The 14,282-nt window shown below is 43.7% G+C and overlaps 1 protein-coding gene and 1 long non-coding RNA gene across 2 annotated transcripts in view; one reads left to right on the top strand and one right to left on the bottom strand.

The window, feature by feature from the left end:
• Positions 1 to 562, bottom strand: part of RASA1 (RAS p21 protein activator 1) — a 67,014-nt gene extending 66,452 nt beyond the window's left edge. Inside the window, exon 1 of the mRNA XM_075411479.1 lies at positions 132 to 562. Within this exon, the coding sequence (XP_075267594.1) occupies positions 132 to 562 (431 nt within the window). The remainder of the gene's footprint in view (positions 1 to 131) is intronic.
• Positions 563 to 944: 382 nt separating this feature from the next.
• Positions 945 to 8,868, top strand: LOC142358881 (uncharacterized). The gene is made up of 3 exons (XR_012761919.1): positions 945 to 2,762; positions 5,279 to 5,437; positions 6,438 to 8,868. It is a non-coding gene; the product is annotated as an uncharacterized LOC142358881 (long non-coding RNA).
• Positions 8,869 to 14,282: the final 5,414 nt, after the last annotated feature.

The following is a 14,282-nucleotide window of genomic DNA, read 5'->3' as shown; positions in this document are numbered from 1 at the left end:
TCCGCGGGACGTCCAGGGGAAGTCCCACCGACACAGCCACGCTCCGCACCGGGCCCGGCGACCGGCGGAGGGAGCGGGGCTGGGTGGGGGACACATACGAACGACGTCCGGGCGCGGCGGCGGTTACTCACTGGTTGGTGGGGGGCGCGTTGAGCGGGATGGCCACCTCCTCCTCTTCGTACTCCGGACCGTCCAGCGAGTCCCCTTCGTCCACGGTCCCCAGCCCGCCGGACGAGGGGGGCGGCGGCGGCGGCAGCGGGGGGAAGGAGGAGGAGGAAGCGGCGGTGCCGGGATCGCTCGCCCGGGCCGACTCCGCTCCCTGCCCCGGGCCGGCCGCCGGCGGGGCGGGCCCCGCGCCGAGCTCCAGGAGCCCCAGCACCGAGCACAAAGCCGGGCCGCCCTGAGGGCCGCCGCCTCCAGAGCCGGGCGGGAACGGGCCCTGCGGCCCCGGCCCCTTGCCCCGGCACACGGCGAGGCAGTGCCCCGGCTCCGCGCCGGCTCCCGCCGTCCCCGCTGAGGTAACCGAGCCGCCCTCCTCACCCCCGGCCTCGGCCGCCATCATGTTGAGCCTCGCCCCCCCCCGCCCCGTCCCCCTCCGGCCCCCCTCCCCCGGCCGCCGCACGCCGGGGAGGTGGCGACAAAGGGGCCCCGGCTCCCCCCCCCACCCCGCCCCGCCCCGGCGGGGAACGGAGCCGGGACGAGGGCAAAACTTCCCCGGCGGAGCCGGCCTGGGAACAATACCCGGCTGGGCGGGGGCTGCGCTCCGCAAGGGCCCCGGCGCGGCTGCCTCGGCCCCGGCGGCCGCCAGGGGAGCGGCTCCCGCCCGGCCGCACGGGGAGCGCGGGGGAGCGGGACGGGCCGCGCCGCAGCGCGCCTGCGCGCCGCTCCCCCCTCCCTCCCCCTCGCACGGGGACGGGCGCACACGTGTGCGCGGGGGGGGCGGCCCCGCGTGGGACGCGGTGTGTCGCGTCCCCCCTTCCATCTTCTCGAGGGGAAAGGAAAGAGGGGAAGCGGCTGAGCGGCGCGAACATCCAGGTGTTGTCTGAGCCGCGGACGGGGCCGTGCCGGAGCTCTGGCGGGGTTCGGACCGGCCGGACCCCCCCGGCCTCGGGGATGGAACCCGCGGGGCGTGGGAGGACGCAGCTCCCGTTCAGCGGCTGCGGGCCCGGGTGACTTCACCCTGCGGGGCCGCGATGCTGGGCGCGGGGTTGGTTTCCTCAGGGAAATCGGCTTTAAAAGGGACCCTTTCCTTTGCGTGTCGCTGCAAAGACCCGGTGTGCTAGCGATAAGAATAAAACGCACCCCGGGGTACGCAAAGCACTGTTTATCTTGTGAGAGCTGCGACTCTGTCGCTGCCAAAAAGATTTTCTCTGCACTTTCCTGAAATTTCGCTTTTTTCCTGCTACTCACCCTCACACCCCCGGGCCTGCCTTCATTATTAATAACTTCGCCAGGACCACCTCGCCCTTCGGTAGCTCTGCGATGGAGGAGGCGCCGTGCGACAGACGTTACCAGGCAGTACAAGGCGAAGATGTCTTTTGGGTATTATTCCCCCCCTCCACCACCCCGGTGTTAAAAGAGCTGGCAGATAGCGGCACGTTGACACTTGCTTGTCTTCTCCAGAGCTCTCAGAAGGCATCTAAACTTTCAGGTTTTCAAAGCTTTGCGTTGCCCAAAAGCATTAGGTGAATTTTTCCTGGTGCCACTGAAACAAACTGCTGCTCCTGCTTTCAGCGCTCTCCAGCCAGCCTCTTTTTGCCTGCCGAAGTTTCGTACCTTGCCTTCTAAAGGCAAAACCTGCTTCTAGTTACGCCGCCAAGATCAGACGAATTACGCTGGGTTTGCGCCCGGTGTCAGTGAAAGGAGAAGCTGGCTCTAGCCCGTGGTGGACAGCATTGTAACACGTTCGTACCCTGCCGGTTTTCTGGTTAAGAGATTGCATTTTCGACAGCAGACTCTTGGAGCTTTGATTTTGTATTACCATGCTTCAGTACTGTAAATGTAGTCTCAAATAATCCTGCCTCTGTGGGTTTCTATTTGCTGCTGTTTGCTTTCCGTGACAGACGCTTAAATAAAATGATTTTAACGCAGCATAGTTGCTGCTGTAGAAGTGATATGCCTAAATATAGAAATGCAGTGTAAATATTTATAAGATTCACTTGAGAAGGCAGGCTTTTCCAAGTGCCTTCCAGGGCAGGAGCATGTGTATGTTTGCGTGGGAACTGGAAGGACAGCTGTGCTAAGAATTTAATTGCAGGAGCGGGTCATGTGGCTGCGGCACTCATGGAGGAGATTTACTTTGGGGAGAGCAGTTTTAAATTTGGCAAGGAATGAGAGCTTCTAGTAAGATAAGCCGAGCTGTTGCATCGCTGCCCCTGGCTCACCATTTCTATTCGCTTTGCAGGCAAAGTTGTTTGTCCCGGGTCGCTTGGCGCTGCAGGTAACGCACATCGCCCTGTGTTTCCTCTTTCTGAAGGCTTGCAGGTTTACTCCCGTTATACAAGCCCTCGTGGGGCTGTATTTACATGAATGTATTTGGACGGAGGAACAAGTGTAATCACAGCATCACAGAATGGCAGGGGTTGGCAGGGCCCTCTGTGGGTCATGTAGTCCAACCCCCTTGCCGAAGCAGGGTCACCTACAGCAGGCTGCACAGGACCTTGTCCAGGCGGGTCTTGAATATCTCCAGAGAAGGAGACTCCACAACCTCCCTGGGCAGCCTGGGCCAGGGCTCCGTCACCCTCAGAGTGAAGTTCTTCCTCGTGAGTGCTAATTCTTCCTACCTGCGTAGCTGTTAATAACCCCGTGGGAGGCCACGTGTATTGCTGGGGAGGTAGAATGGTGGGCAGAGTCTGGGCAAGAACTTGAATACTGATATTTGTGTTTCCGGTGACTTAAATTCTTTATTTCTATCTTGTTTATATTTTCTTCTATTTTTATCAAATAGAGCTGATTGTGCTCCCAGAATGATTATCATAAGGTAATCATTGAACAGTCATCATTGCTGTCTGCATATTTAATTTTAGGTCTGTTCTGTTGGTTCTGCCATGTTCGTGGTACAAATCAGAAACTTTTGTTTGCATTGAATATTTTGTTTTCATTGAATTTCTGAATAGATCATTAATGATAAGCTGTTTTAAAAATATTTCCCTTCTTTTTCAAAGATCAACAGTTTTCAAATGTTATTTTTGTTTAATGACTTCCTGATTATTACTGGTTTTCAAGAATATTTTTGTCACATGAGAAATTATCTCTCTCCAACTCCAAACCCTTCCATAACCTTTTGTCCCTACACATTTCGTTCTCATGTAGTTTGATATCCTTTCAAATAAATGTTTAGGCTGAAGATGAATCAAGCCCAAATAAAAGACTAAAATCCCCATACCAATAGAAATTGTATCCTATCTTAAGAGACAGTATGTGTACGACTTTAAAATTTGTAAAGAAATTACTGCTGAGTTACTACCTTTATTTTTGTCTCTTAAGCAGATGCAAAACTATATGTGAACCAACTACCTTAAGGTATCAATTTTTATTACTATGTGATGCCGTTCTCTTGGTTTATTTTGTCTGCCTTCTCAAGTGGCTTTTAAAGCTGTTGTATAGTTGCCTTTAATTGTTCACTTTGTCTTTTCAGTTTTAGATCAGCACCATTACATAGGGGCATAGGTTTTTGCTTGTCTGTCTTCAGGCTGCATCTGGAAAAGAAGTCCTTTTTTTTCCCCCCTCTAATTTTGCATATTTCATAGGTTTGCTGGTGTAAATAGACGTGTGGTACTTCAGTCCCTTTTCAAGAGCCCTCAGTGCATGCAGCAAATCTTCTTCCGTTCAGCAACCAGTTGATGTTACAGTTCGATACTCAGCCTCATGAGTGTGAAGCTTTATGTTAGTTAGAATATTGATGCTCAAAATCTTGTCTTCCTGGCAAATCTTGTTCCTTGCTGATCTGAGTGTGGCCATGATTCACAACCCAGTCGTGAACATCAATGGAAATGCTTTTCCTACCTCTATTATTTGTACATCCTGACAGATTTGCTCAGAACCTGTTGCGTTGCAGTTTTCTGGAGAATTAGAAAGCATACATTTTCTGTGCCTTACCATTTAAATGTTGTGCAGAACTTACTAGTTTAATCGAAGAGTAACTATTTTACTGTTGACTTTTAAAAAATCTGTGGGTTTTTTTGAGCATAATACGCTGGTGTCGGTATGCATTATAATCTAATTATTACCACGTTACCAGCGAATTTTCAAAATACTGTGCATTTCGTGCTGTATTTTCAGTTCGATACATTTCTGGTTTTAGACCATTTGCTGTCTTCCTGAAAGTTAACGTGGTGTTTTGCGACATGCCGATGGAAACCTACTATATTCATCTGAATGAATATGCATCTTAGGTCATATGGTGTAGCGGCAAGCGAATTATTCATGAACAACCATTTTAAGCAAGAGAGCAGCATTCAGCAGTGCCCGGTTTGGAGGCGTTGTGCAGCCTCCTGGCCGCACCTTGGCCTGTGCTGACAGGGAGCGAGCAGTTTTGTTTGCTGCCACCCTTCGCCTGGTGAGTCAGTGCCCAATTTTTTTTCTTTCAGACCTTTGAAGAGGAGGGTGTTTGAGACCTGCTACAGCGACGAAACAGACAGTGTTTTCTTCCGCGAATCCTAATCGAGTTCTACGGAAACATGCCGTTAAAGGCTAATGCCATTAAAAGTATACATAGCATAGGAGAGTGCGAAAAAAAGATATTATGTAGGGCAAAGCCAATGCGGTAGTGCATCAGAATACTCAAATTGTTCTACTTACAGTATTTTCCTGTGGCCAAATGCTTTTCACTCGTTTCTGTATGTGTCTGAGAAAATGCATATTCACTGATGCATCTTTCTACAGCTTTTTACGAGGTTGCAGGATTTTGGTTTTTAGAAAAGCCACTGTGGTTTGACTTTCAGATCTGTTTTACCTGCTAGGTTTAGGCTGATGTCCTAGCGCTGCACATAAACCTCTTGCTGTAGATGTTTTAAAAATAGGCACAAATAATGAAATGTTACTGGTTCTTGCATTTAGATTTTCTAGGTGTAATTGTTACTTCTCAGTAACTATCAGAAAATACATTGACAAAGCGGTATATGTCAGAGATCAGGCTCGTTATTTGAGGCATACCACATTCAAATCCGGGTGCACCTGTGCTGGCTTGTTCTCAGAGCGTTGTACGGTGCAGCGTGCTCTTACACAGCCCTGGGTCGGTACTAACTCGGAATTGTCAGTGTTGTGTTTTCATTTACAGACAAACCTGAAAATTCAAGAACAAGTCTAGAGACTGGATGCAACTGGTTGGTAAGCGGAACCCAGACTGCACGGTCATATATCTGGCATTCCCAAGGAAAGCTGTTGTTAGTTAATTGCTGTCTATAAAGCGTGCTACAGATGAAAAAATAACAAAGCGGTAAGTTTCAGTCACAGAGGTGGTGGCATATTATCTTAGCACACCAGAGGCAAGCGGGAGTGTGCTTTTCGTAGAACACTGCATGGCAGCTGTAGCTGCCACGATGCGTGTTCCACATGAAACAGGGCAGCAACTGCAAGGGCGTAAGTGGATACGGGGCCCAGAAAACAGACCAGCTGTGCAAATGGAGTATTTTTCCAAAGGAAACGTAAGAGTCAAATCATAATAAAAAAATGAAGGGGGGGGGGGGGGGGGGAGGGTTGGGGCTGAAGCACACGTAAAAATCCATTTGTTTGCTTTGAAAAACTGCTTGTCATTTTCCAAATGTGATTTTTCATGTATGTCTTTGTCCTTATCGGTATCTGCTCTGACAGATTGCCTGTCTTTTTTAGTATGTAATAATCAGCTAAGCAGCACCAGCATTTTTCTCCTTTCTGCGAGCTGAAGTTTATGTCACTGAAAGGCCGTGGCGAAACACCCCTCTAACTTCAGTAGCATGGGAACAAGTGCTACATGAACGCTCTGTCAGTCTAACTGTGGTCCTTTAATTTCAATTCCGTATTATTGCCTATATTTAAATGCGAGAAAAACCTGCCAATTTATACTTGTCTGCATTTACAATTGGTGCCTTTCCATAAAACAAGTACGGATTTCTGTCTTGAGCCCAGCGTACTGAGTGACGCCATTATCAGGTATACTCAGCAGTTACATTATTTTTTGAGCAACGCTAAAAGTATCCTCATTTTTGGAAGGTGATTTGTTGGTTATTAAGTTTCTTCCGTAAGAAGAGAGAAGAAACTGATTTTCAAAGGACACACAACTTTTTGTCCCATTTCGAATTTGAAAATACTTTGCATGTAATAATTTTCCCTGCTTAGTGAATTACAGCCAACTTCCATAAGGGTTCTCAGTAATGAATGAGCTTCGGTTTATGCAGCATATCTCTGACTGTTGATGGACAAAAATTTGCACATTGACAAACATCTTTGTATTTTTGCAGCTGTTTAGGTATCCTTTGGATGTTTGCATAGGTGCTTTTACAGGAGCTAGAGAAAGGAAAAAAGTCCCATAAGAATGAACAAACAGGAAGATGTGATTACACTCGTCATACCTACAGAACTTCCTCTGACACCCGTGATGTAGCCTGTGCAGGATAATCCCAGCTGTTGCGTGGGGGACTGTCTTTCATTTCAAGCTTGGGCAATTTTTCATGCTGTTTACCCTGACAGTTTTAAACAAACAGTTAATCACACTATTGAGGAATGTATCATTCTCATTATTTTCGTAAAACAATTTCTCAATTTGTGATTATTAGTTGCAATGACTTAATATAAGCCTCCTACCTATATCTTGTCTTTAAATAAATATTTCTATCAGGCAGAGCTAACAGTTGTTCCTGTAAATTAAATTGTATGCATAGCCTATAAAAATCAACAGAAGACTGTAATGCGTATATTACTCAGCAGGCTCATATTCTGCATTCGTATTAGCAATTACATCCTTGCCTAACAGAACAATTTAGAGTATTTCTAGATGTAGCTGTAATACAAGTAAGAAATAGCTATATATTGGTTTTTTCAAGGAATCTTTGTATAGTGGAGCTCATAAAATAATAACAATGGAAATTACCAAATTTTTAATTTTAAAATTTCACTCAAGTTTCCAGTTACCAGAAAATAATAATCAACTCTTTTTGGCCTATGTTTTTAAATTAACAGCTTCATGTATGGTGTCATTGAAAATTGAAAAATCAGGAAAGGAAGTACTGTTTTATGTAATGGATGTGAGTTTAGCTAAGTTATAGCTAGATCTAATTTCATGGGCATCAGATCTGCATAAAGCCAGTAACTTTTTAAAATGGCTGCCTACATGGTGCCAACAAAATTTGTGTATATACTTACTGACTGTACAGAAACAAGTATTTGCGTGTGAGGCATATGAAATATATTTGAAAAATTGGTAACTATGTCTGAGGTCATATTTACACATCTAAAGTATCCATACTGTATATGAAGATTCCTACTTCCTTATGTGTATACTCCCATGGAACAAGTTCCTTCAAGTGTCACACTGGGATAGTTTAGGTGTCCTGTTCTTCTACTTACAGGTTAGTTCCTATACGTCCTCCATCCTAGGATGAATTTTTCAGTTAAGAAGTGTTTATCAATTAGAAAGAAGGAACAAAATGTTAAAATCCAATATGCTACAACCAATTTTTAGCTCTTTTTGTTGTAGGATACAAGGGCTTAATTGAACACAGTGTTTTAATCTAATTGCAAAAATTAATAGGTGAAGTGACCTTACAACGTGTTAATCTAAATGTACACTTTTCAGACAGTGCACATATTACTTTTCTATTACTATTCTATTTATTGGTTATGATAGTATTTACTCGTATGAAGGCAATTTGTTTAAGCTAGTTGTATTTCTGTGGTTGACTTAGGAATCAGATCCACAGTAAGAATCTTCTCGGAACAGAAACATAAGTAGGCCATAGATTTAAGGTGTGGTATCCCTCATTCCAGAGTAACCTAAACATTATGACAGAGTGATTACTCGATTTTAACTAATTGTGAATCAAATGCTATGAGGTATTAAGCAAGAAATTACTAGCTGTTGTCCTACTGTTTGATTTTAAGTCAGAGATATCTGAGGATCAAATGGTAATAGTGAAATCACTGCTGAAACTAATTATGTTAGAAGGGGTAAAAGTCTGATATATATGCCTCAACGCGACATTCTTGATTTTTAGGAAGATGGGAGGTTCAAACATTGCATCTGATGTATGGCATCTGCACATGAGGACAATTATTGTAGCAGCAGTTAGCAGTTAGTTATAAATATTCTTAGTTACCCTCTACGTTTAAATGCTGACTGATACACACTGTTTGTACTTCACCTAATATTTTCCAAGATGTGCTGGGATACAGTTAGTTCATTTGCGGCTTTTGCGGCCCCGGTGAATATCTTTGCGACCTTTTGTGGGAAACCATATAATTTGAGACAGAACAGCACTGTCTCATGACCCTGAAAGATCAGCGCGTCCTGCACCTCCCTTCTCTGTTCTCAGGAGATAAGCTGTTTTCACACATCCAGCTGCAAAAGATCCTGGAAAACAGCAACCATGAACTGCCATTCGCAAGGCCACGAGCCCAAACCTGATTGGCTCTAGTAACTATTGTATTAGTATATAAGGTATTCACTTGAGCAGTAAAATGATTCTGATCGAGCACAAGATTGGGGTCCGTGAAGTCATTCACCACAACCTTTGTTGACATAGTGCTATTTACAAGGATATAGACTTCCACATGATCAGCAGTCACGCATTGATCTTTCTCTTTGTATGTACCTAGAACAGTGAAAAGTGCAAATCTTTGGAGAATTGTGTCAATCACAGAGTATATAATAAGAATATACCAACTTTTGTCTCCATTTTGAAATTTTTACCATGTAAGCAGCTGTATACGCACAGAATTTATAACAGGAACAGAGTCTAGTACAGCAAACAGAAAATTGGGAGAGGCTGAATACTAGTATCCTTCTGTTCTGACTAATGAGACGTTGCAGTATGCGCAGTTAGGAGAAGTCTGTGAAACAAGGAGCTGCCTTGACATACACAGGGAATAAGCACGTTGGGTCCCTGCGCAAGGAGACCAGAGAGGTGATGTGATGGAATGTTCCACTGTCAGTGACGCTGAGAAAGAAAACGGTTTAATAGTGCTTCAGAAAGAAGAGGAAGCAGATGATCTTGATACAGTCCAGTTGTTTTTCTGAGAGGCTTTGCTTTCCGAGAAAAGCAGCTTGCAGCTGAAAAAGCGCTGTAAGCTAAAGCTGCCCCTGCGTCTGGTGGTTAGTGGAAGGTCAGCAAAGCGTGCGGTGGACACTCACTGTCTCTCCGATACAGAATGTTAGGGACTGGAGGTTTTCCTCCCGGGCTCGTGAGACAAGCGCCAGCCTATCTCCAACTGAGCTGCAGTAAATCAGAAGCTGTTTTCTCTCTGTGGAACAAAGGGTTCTGGCTTCTGGCTAAACTCATGCAAGATGATGGCCAGCAATTCCAGGAGGAATCAAGTCAGACTGGCAGATTTCAGACAAGGCTAAAGTTACCTTTCTAATGGAATTAGAGCTGGCACTGGGAGTGGGACTTCACTGGTGCTTGTCTGTGTGGGATTTTGAGCCTACTGCACCATCACTGAAAATCTGGTTTTGCTTGTAGGAAGAAATCTCTCTTTAGGGACAGGTTAGCTCCTGTTAGATCTGCGCAAGACAACCAAGCTGTCCCTTCTCACTAACAAAGGGTGCTTCTAAACGTTTGTGCTTCTGAGTTTTTGTGTATGAGTAGGTGAATTGTGGCTGACAGATAACCTCCTACTGTTACCTCCTACCCTTAGCTGTCTTGCCTTTACATGTCTGGCAATTCCACGCCTCAAGTTAAAGCACATGCTAACTGAAAAAAGTTACGGGCTTCTGTATGTGAGAGATTTACAGCAGTGCACACGATACTGTTCCAGTTTACAGCTTACATATAGCTCACATTTCTGTAACTCGAATTTCCTCTGGAGAATTTATTCTTGTGGGAATGAAAAGTAATTTGCATTGACATAAATTTCTTTAGTTGCATCTGTGCCAAACTTTCTAGCAATTCAGCATTTGCCTTCCAGCCCTGCTTTCTCACCCTTCCGACTACCTCACTGTCCTAACCTGCCAATCCACCTATTGGTATCACCTCTGTTTCCCGGGGAACAGCGTACCCGGACAGCATGAATGTCTGACATGGCCTCCTTATCTGAATGCTGGGGTTTGGCCATATTCAGCCTTTTTCTGTTACTCTTCCCTCTCCAGTGCCGAGGCCATCACCACCACTGCAATGGCCACGTGCCTGGGACCTCCAAGGCCGGTGAGGAGGGGAGTAACCGACCAGGCATCCAGGAACCTTGAAGGAGGGGAAGAAGAGACGTGTGTGGTTTGTCTGCTTGGTGCACAGGACCTTCAGGGCCTGATAATGTGGGGAAGGGAACGGATACGTGACCCACTTTGTCACGGAGAGTGGCTGCTTGTCTCCAAAAATGGAGTTAATTATGTCGCGCACATTACTGGGGTCGGGAGCGGGGGGAACTGGTAAAAACTGTTGTCAGTGCTTATGGTCTTGTTTGGTCACTGTCCACCATTGGTGTCACTGGAATCCTGCTTCAGTCGCAGCAGCATGTTAGGCGTGCTAACTCCATGGCAAGAACTTCATAGAAAGTAAATGCCAGAAACGCCCGTCACAGTGTAACTGTGTGAAAACTTACGAAACAACATGCTCATTTTTCAAAGCAGGTACACAGACGTATTCCTAGCAGTCCAAAAGTGAACTGCCATATAAAGCAGCTTCTCAGCTCTGCAGAATTCTCTCCTTTGCTTCTCAGGGGTACTGAGCATACATATGCTTGTAATTCAAGGCAGGTATTGCTTGCTGCATCGAGAATCCTGGGTACACTTGCTGTCTACCTATCAGTTTCCCAAGAGCATACCCCTCCATCACCCCTCATCCCCTTTCATGACAGTTAATTCTTTTCTAATCTGATAAAAGTTTTCATCAGCCATGCTGCTAGAGGACAGGCAAAGTCTTCTGGCATAGGAGAGAGATGCCAACACCATTCATTTCCAAAGCATAACTTTCTGTAACAAGCCAGTAATTTGCCATTGCACTCAACAAGTACGAATGTGTGGAAATTTCAGATTACAGGGGTTTTAGGCTATTTAGGCTAACCTGCAATAATGCTAATGGAACTTATAAAAACAGTCAGACTTCAGAACACATTGAAGAAAATCACCTTGCTATGGATGAGCTCCTATATGCATGGGGATTTGGATAGATTACAGATAGAGCGTGGGGTCTGTTAATTGCATGAATGTGACTGGAGAACTCTATGTTTGCAAACTATTTTTAACAACTAGAAATTGTTGAAAGCTTTGCAACTGAAATCTACCTCTTTAGTGGCTGCACATTACCCCAACAGTCACAGACGCAGAACTGTCTGTGTCAAACTGGTTAGAACCTTCTGGGTAGTGGCAGTGGTCAGGGACTGAGTGCTAATAGTTTTGAATCAATGAATGACTCACACTGGCTTCTTATCTGGGCTAAAATTTATACAGGTCTTCAGGAAGATGTTTTTTAGAATGATTTTAGAATTTGATGGGCACTTATAGGATAAATAGACTGCTGCCTGGTTGTGCTAGATACTCCCACACATGCAGTAGAAGCAATCGTTGTGAGATACCCACTCCTGACATTTACGCGTGCTTAGGGGAAAAACCCTGTATGTGGAGGCAATGACTCTTAGCAGCTGTTTGCTTGGGCTGAACCAGCTAGAATTAAATGCTAACATTAATACTCATGTTCTTAAATGCCCCTCCAATTATAGGAAGACCATCAGTTGAAGGAACAATGGAGAGAAGTAGAAAGAAGGAAAAAAAAAGATTGTTGTTATTACTGCACAGAAATATTATTAAAGTTTTGCTTCAGTTAATAGTGCAATTGACTACAATGATATACCTGATACATATCTGTAATCTCTCTCCAACTGTCAGATTCAAAAACAGACAGTTAAGAGTAATTTCACTCAGCCTGTAATGCAGTTTGATAGAGTATTAAGCTTTCTTTGCACTGGATTATCTGGTACAATGCTGAATATGTACACCGAATTCACACAATTGCTTAAAAATCAGTGCAACGCTTCAGGTGCACGCACAATGCACTCAATAAAACTCTTTCAGTGTACAAAGGAACTAATTCAAATACCGCACAGACCACCATCCTCAACAGTTTCTCCAAGTTCTCAGAAGTACAGAAAACATATACAAAAAAACAATGTTCAGTTATCTTTGAGGGTCATATGCAATTCCACAACTCCTACTGCAACAGGAGATGCAATCACTGAAAAAAAGATCGTGCAGTTCCTAGAGTTAGCATAATCTGGTTCCTCTAATTTAGAATTTAGTGGATAAATTACTTGATGATGAAAAGACAATTCTTGTAATACTATATATAATATTTATCTGATGTTAGTACACAGCAAACTGGAATATATGGATTTTAAACATGAACTAATAAAAAATTATATGGTCTTAATAATCACTGCTAAAAGCTACTTGCACTTTTCAAGTCTTATTTTTCAAATACTGTTTATTTTTTCACTGATATGACCAGTGCTTTATTTACACATACACAAACCAGTAAAGAGTGTTGCCTTACCCAATTCTGCCAGTTTTAAATGTTAGCACATTTTATGTATGAGCCATTCAGTGTCAAAGATAAAAGATAAAGTTCGTGGTAGCCTGTATAAGAAACTCATATGGAATAATGCCACATCAGCTTTGAGAAAACAGCTCATCCCAATCATGCCCTTGATGTGGGATTAAACCGTATATGTTTCCATTTAAACAAGGTTATAGACGATCTCAGCATTTTTTAGATACTTTTTTTTTTGCTTATTCTAAGCAATCTTTTTTAGAATCTCTTTCTAGAACTGTGTGTTTCACTCCATTCATAGAAATGGAATATGAAGGATGACCATCTAAGAGATACGGGTGGGATATGTCATTCCTTAACACCTATTTAGGCAACATGCTTTTCTATCTGCTGTAGTGGAAACCACGTATAAAGTGGCTTATAGTTACAGAGAGTGTGTGTTACACAATTGCTTATGCCCTCTGCATGTATAATTAGGCAGCTGGTTTTTTTGAAAAGGAAGATCAGTGTGTCTGTTTTTCAAAGAATATGATCGTATGCCATGAATATTTCTTCACACATGTCAAATTGGCTGACATTTACATAGAAACAAAAGAAGAGAAGGTTGTGAGAGCAGGGATTGAAACAACCCAAAATACCATCTGAAAGAAAAAGTGTACAAAAGCTCCATCTGAATTACCACTTCACAGTCTTTCCTTCAAAAAACTGAATTCTTTGAGTGCAAACACCTGTACGTCTGTAGTCACTTATTGGATAGAGGTGTATCTGAACTACAAAAAAATATCAAAACAACTTATGTGAAAACACTCAAATCCTACGCAGTGAAACACGACACCAAAGACTGTTGAAATGTGCATCTAAGGGCAGGTTAGATTCCCTAAAATCTGTATGTGAGAAGACTTGAGTAACGGTGGGTTTACACGTATGAGAAAAGGAAAGAACCCTAAGTGTCCTGGAGTTTTGGAGAGACTACTTTGAAGAATATTCTTTTGAATTGTATTACCCAGCTCAGAAGAAAAGAGTTAAGCATCCATTCATCAGGCATTTCTTATAATCATGCCAGGAACTCTATCAGTAGCCTACAAAAACTAAGTATTCAATATTTTGGAATTCCAGATGAGCTGAGAGAAATTTGGAAAGAATAAGCGGTGAGTACATTTTGAGCACAGGGGATAAGGAAGTACATGAAAAGGAGATAATTGAGGAGGAGAGAGAAGAGAGTGGATGAACTGCTTTGAGTCTGTATGCCACTATTAGCACAAAAAATTCGGTTTTATCTATCTTGGCTGATTAACGTCAAAGCAATTTTCTGGTTTTGGCAGTTAAAACAGTGCTGTTTTATAAAAGAAACAGTATTTCATGTTTAATCAGTGTGAAAAGTGGGAATAATTTTTTAAATTAATAAATGTTGCTGAAATTATTTAATATATGACACACCTGAAATGTATTTCAAGCATGCTCACTCAGGGAAAATCACACTACACCAACGAAAGAGCAACATTCTATATCTGTTTCTCTTTAGATGTATACTGTGAATAGGCTTCAATATCGCTGCCTCACTTGGCTGCAGAGTGTTTGTATTTTTACTGTAGTGAAACTCTGCTGAGGAAA

This window comes from Opisthocomus hoazin, chromosome Z, assembly GCF_030867145.1.
Source record: "Opisthocomus hoazin isolate bOpiHoa1 chromosome Z, bOpiHoa1.hap1, whole genome shotgun sequence".
In the NCBI taxonomy this organism is placed as follows: Eukaryota; Metazoa; Chordata; class Aves; order Opisthocomiformes; family Opisthocomidae; genus Opisthocomus; species Opisthocomus hoazin.
This window is presented reverse-complemented; position numbering and strand designations above follow the sequence as displayed.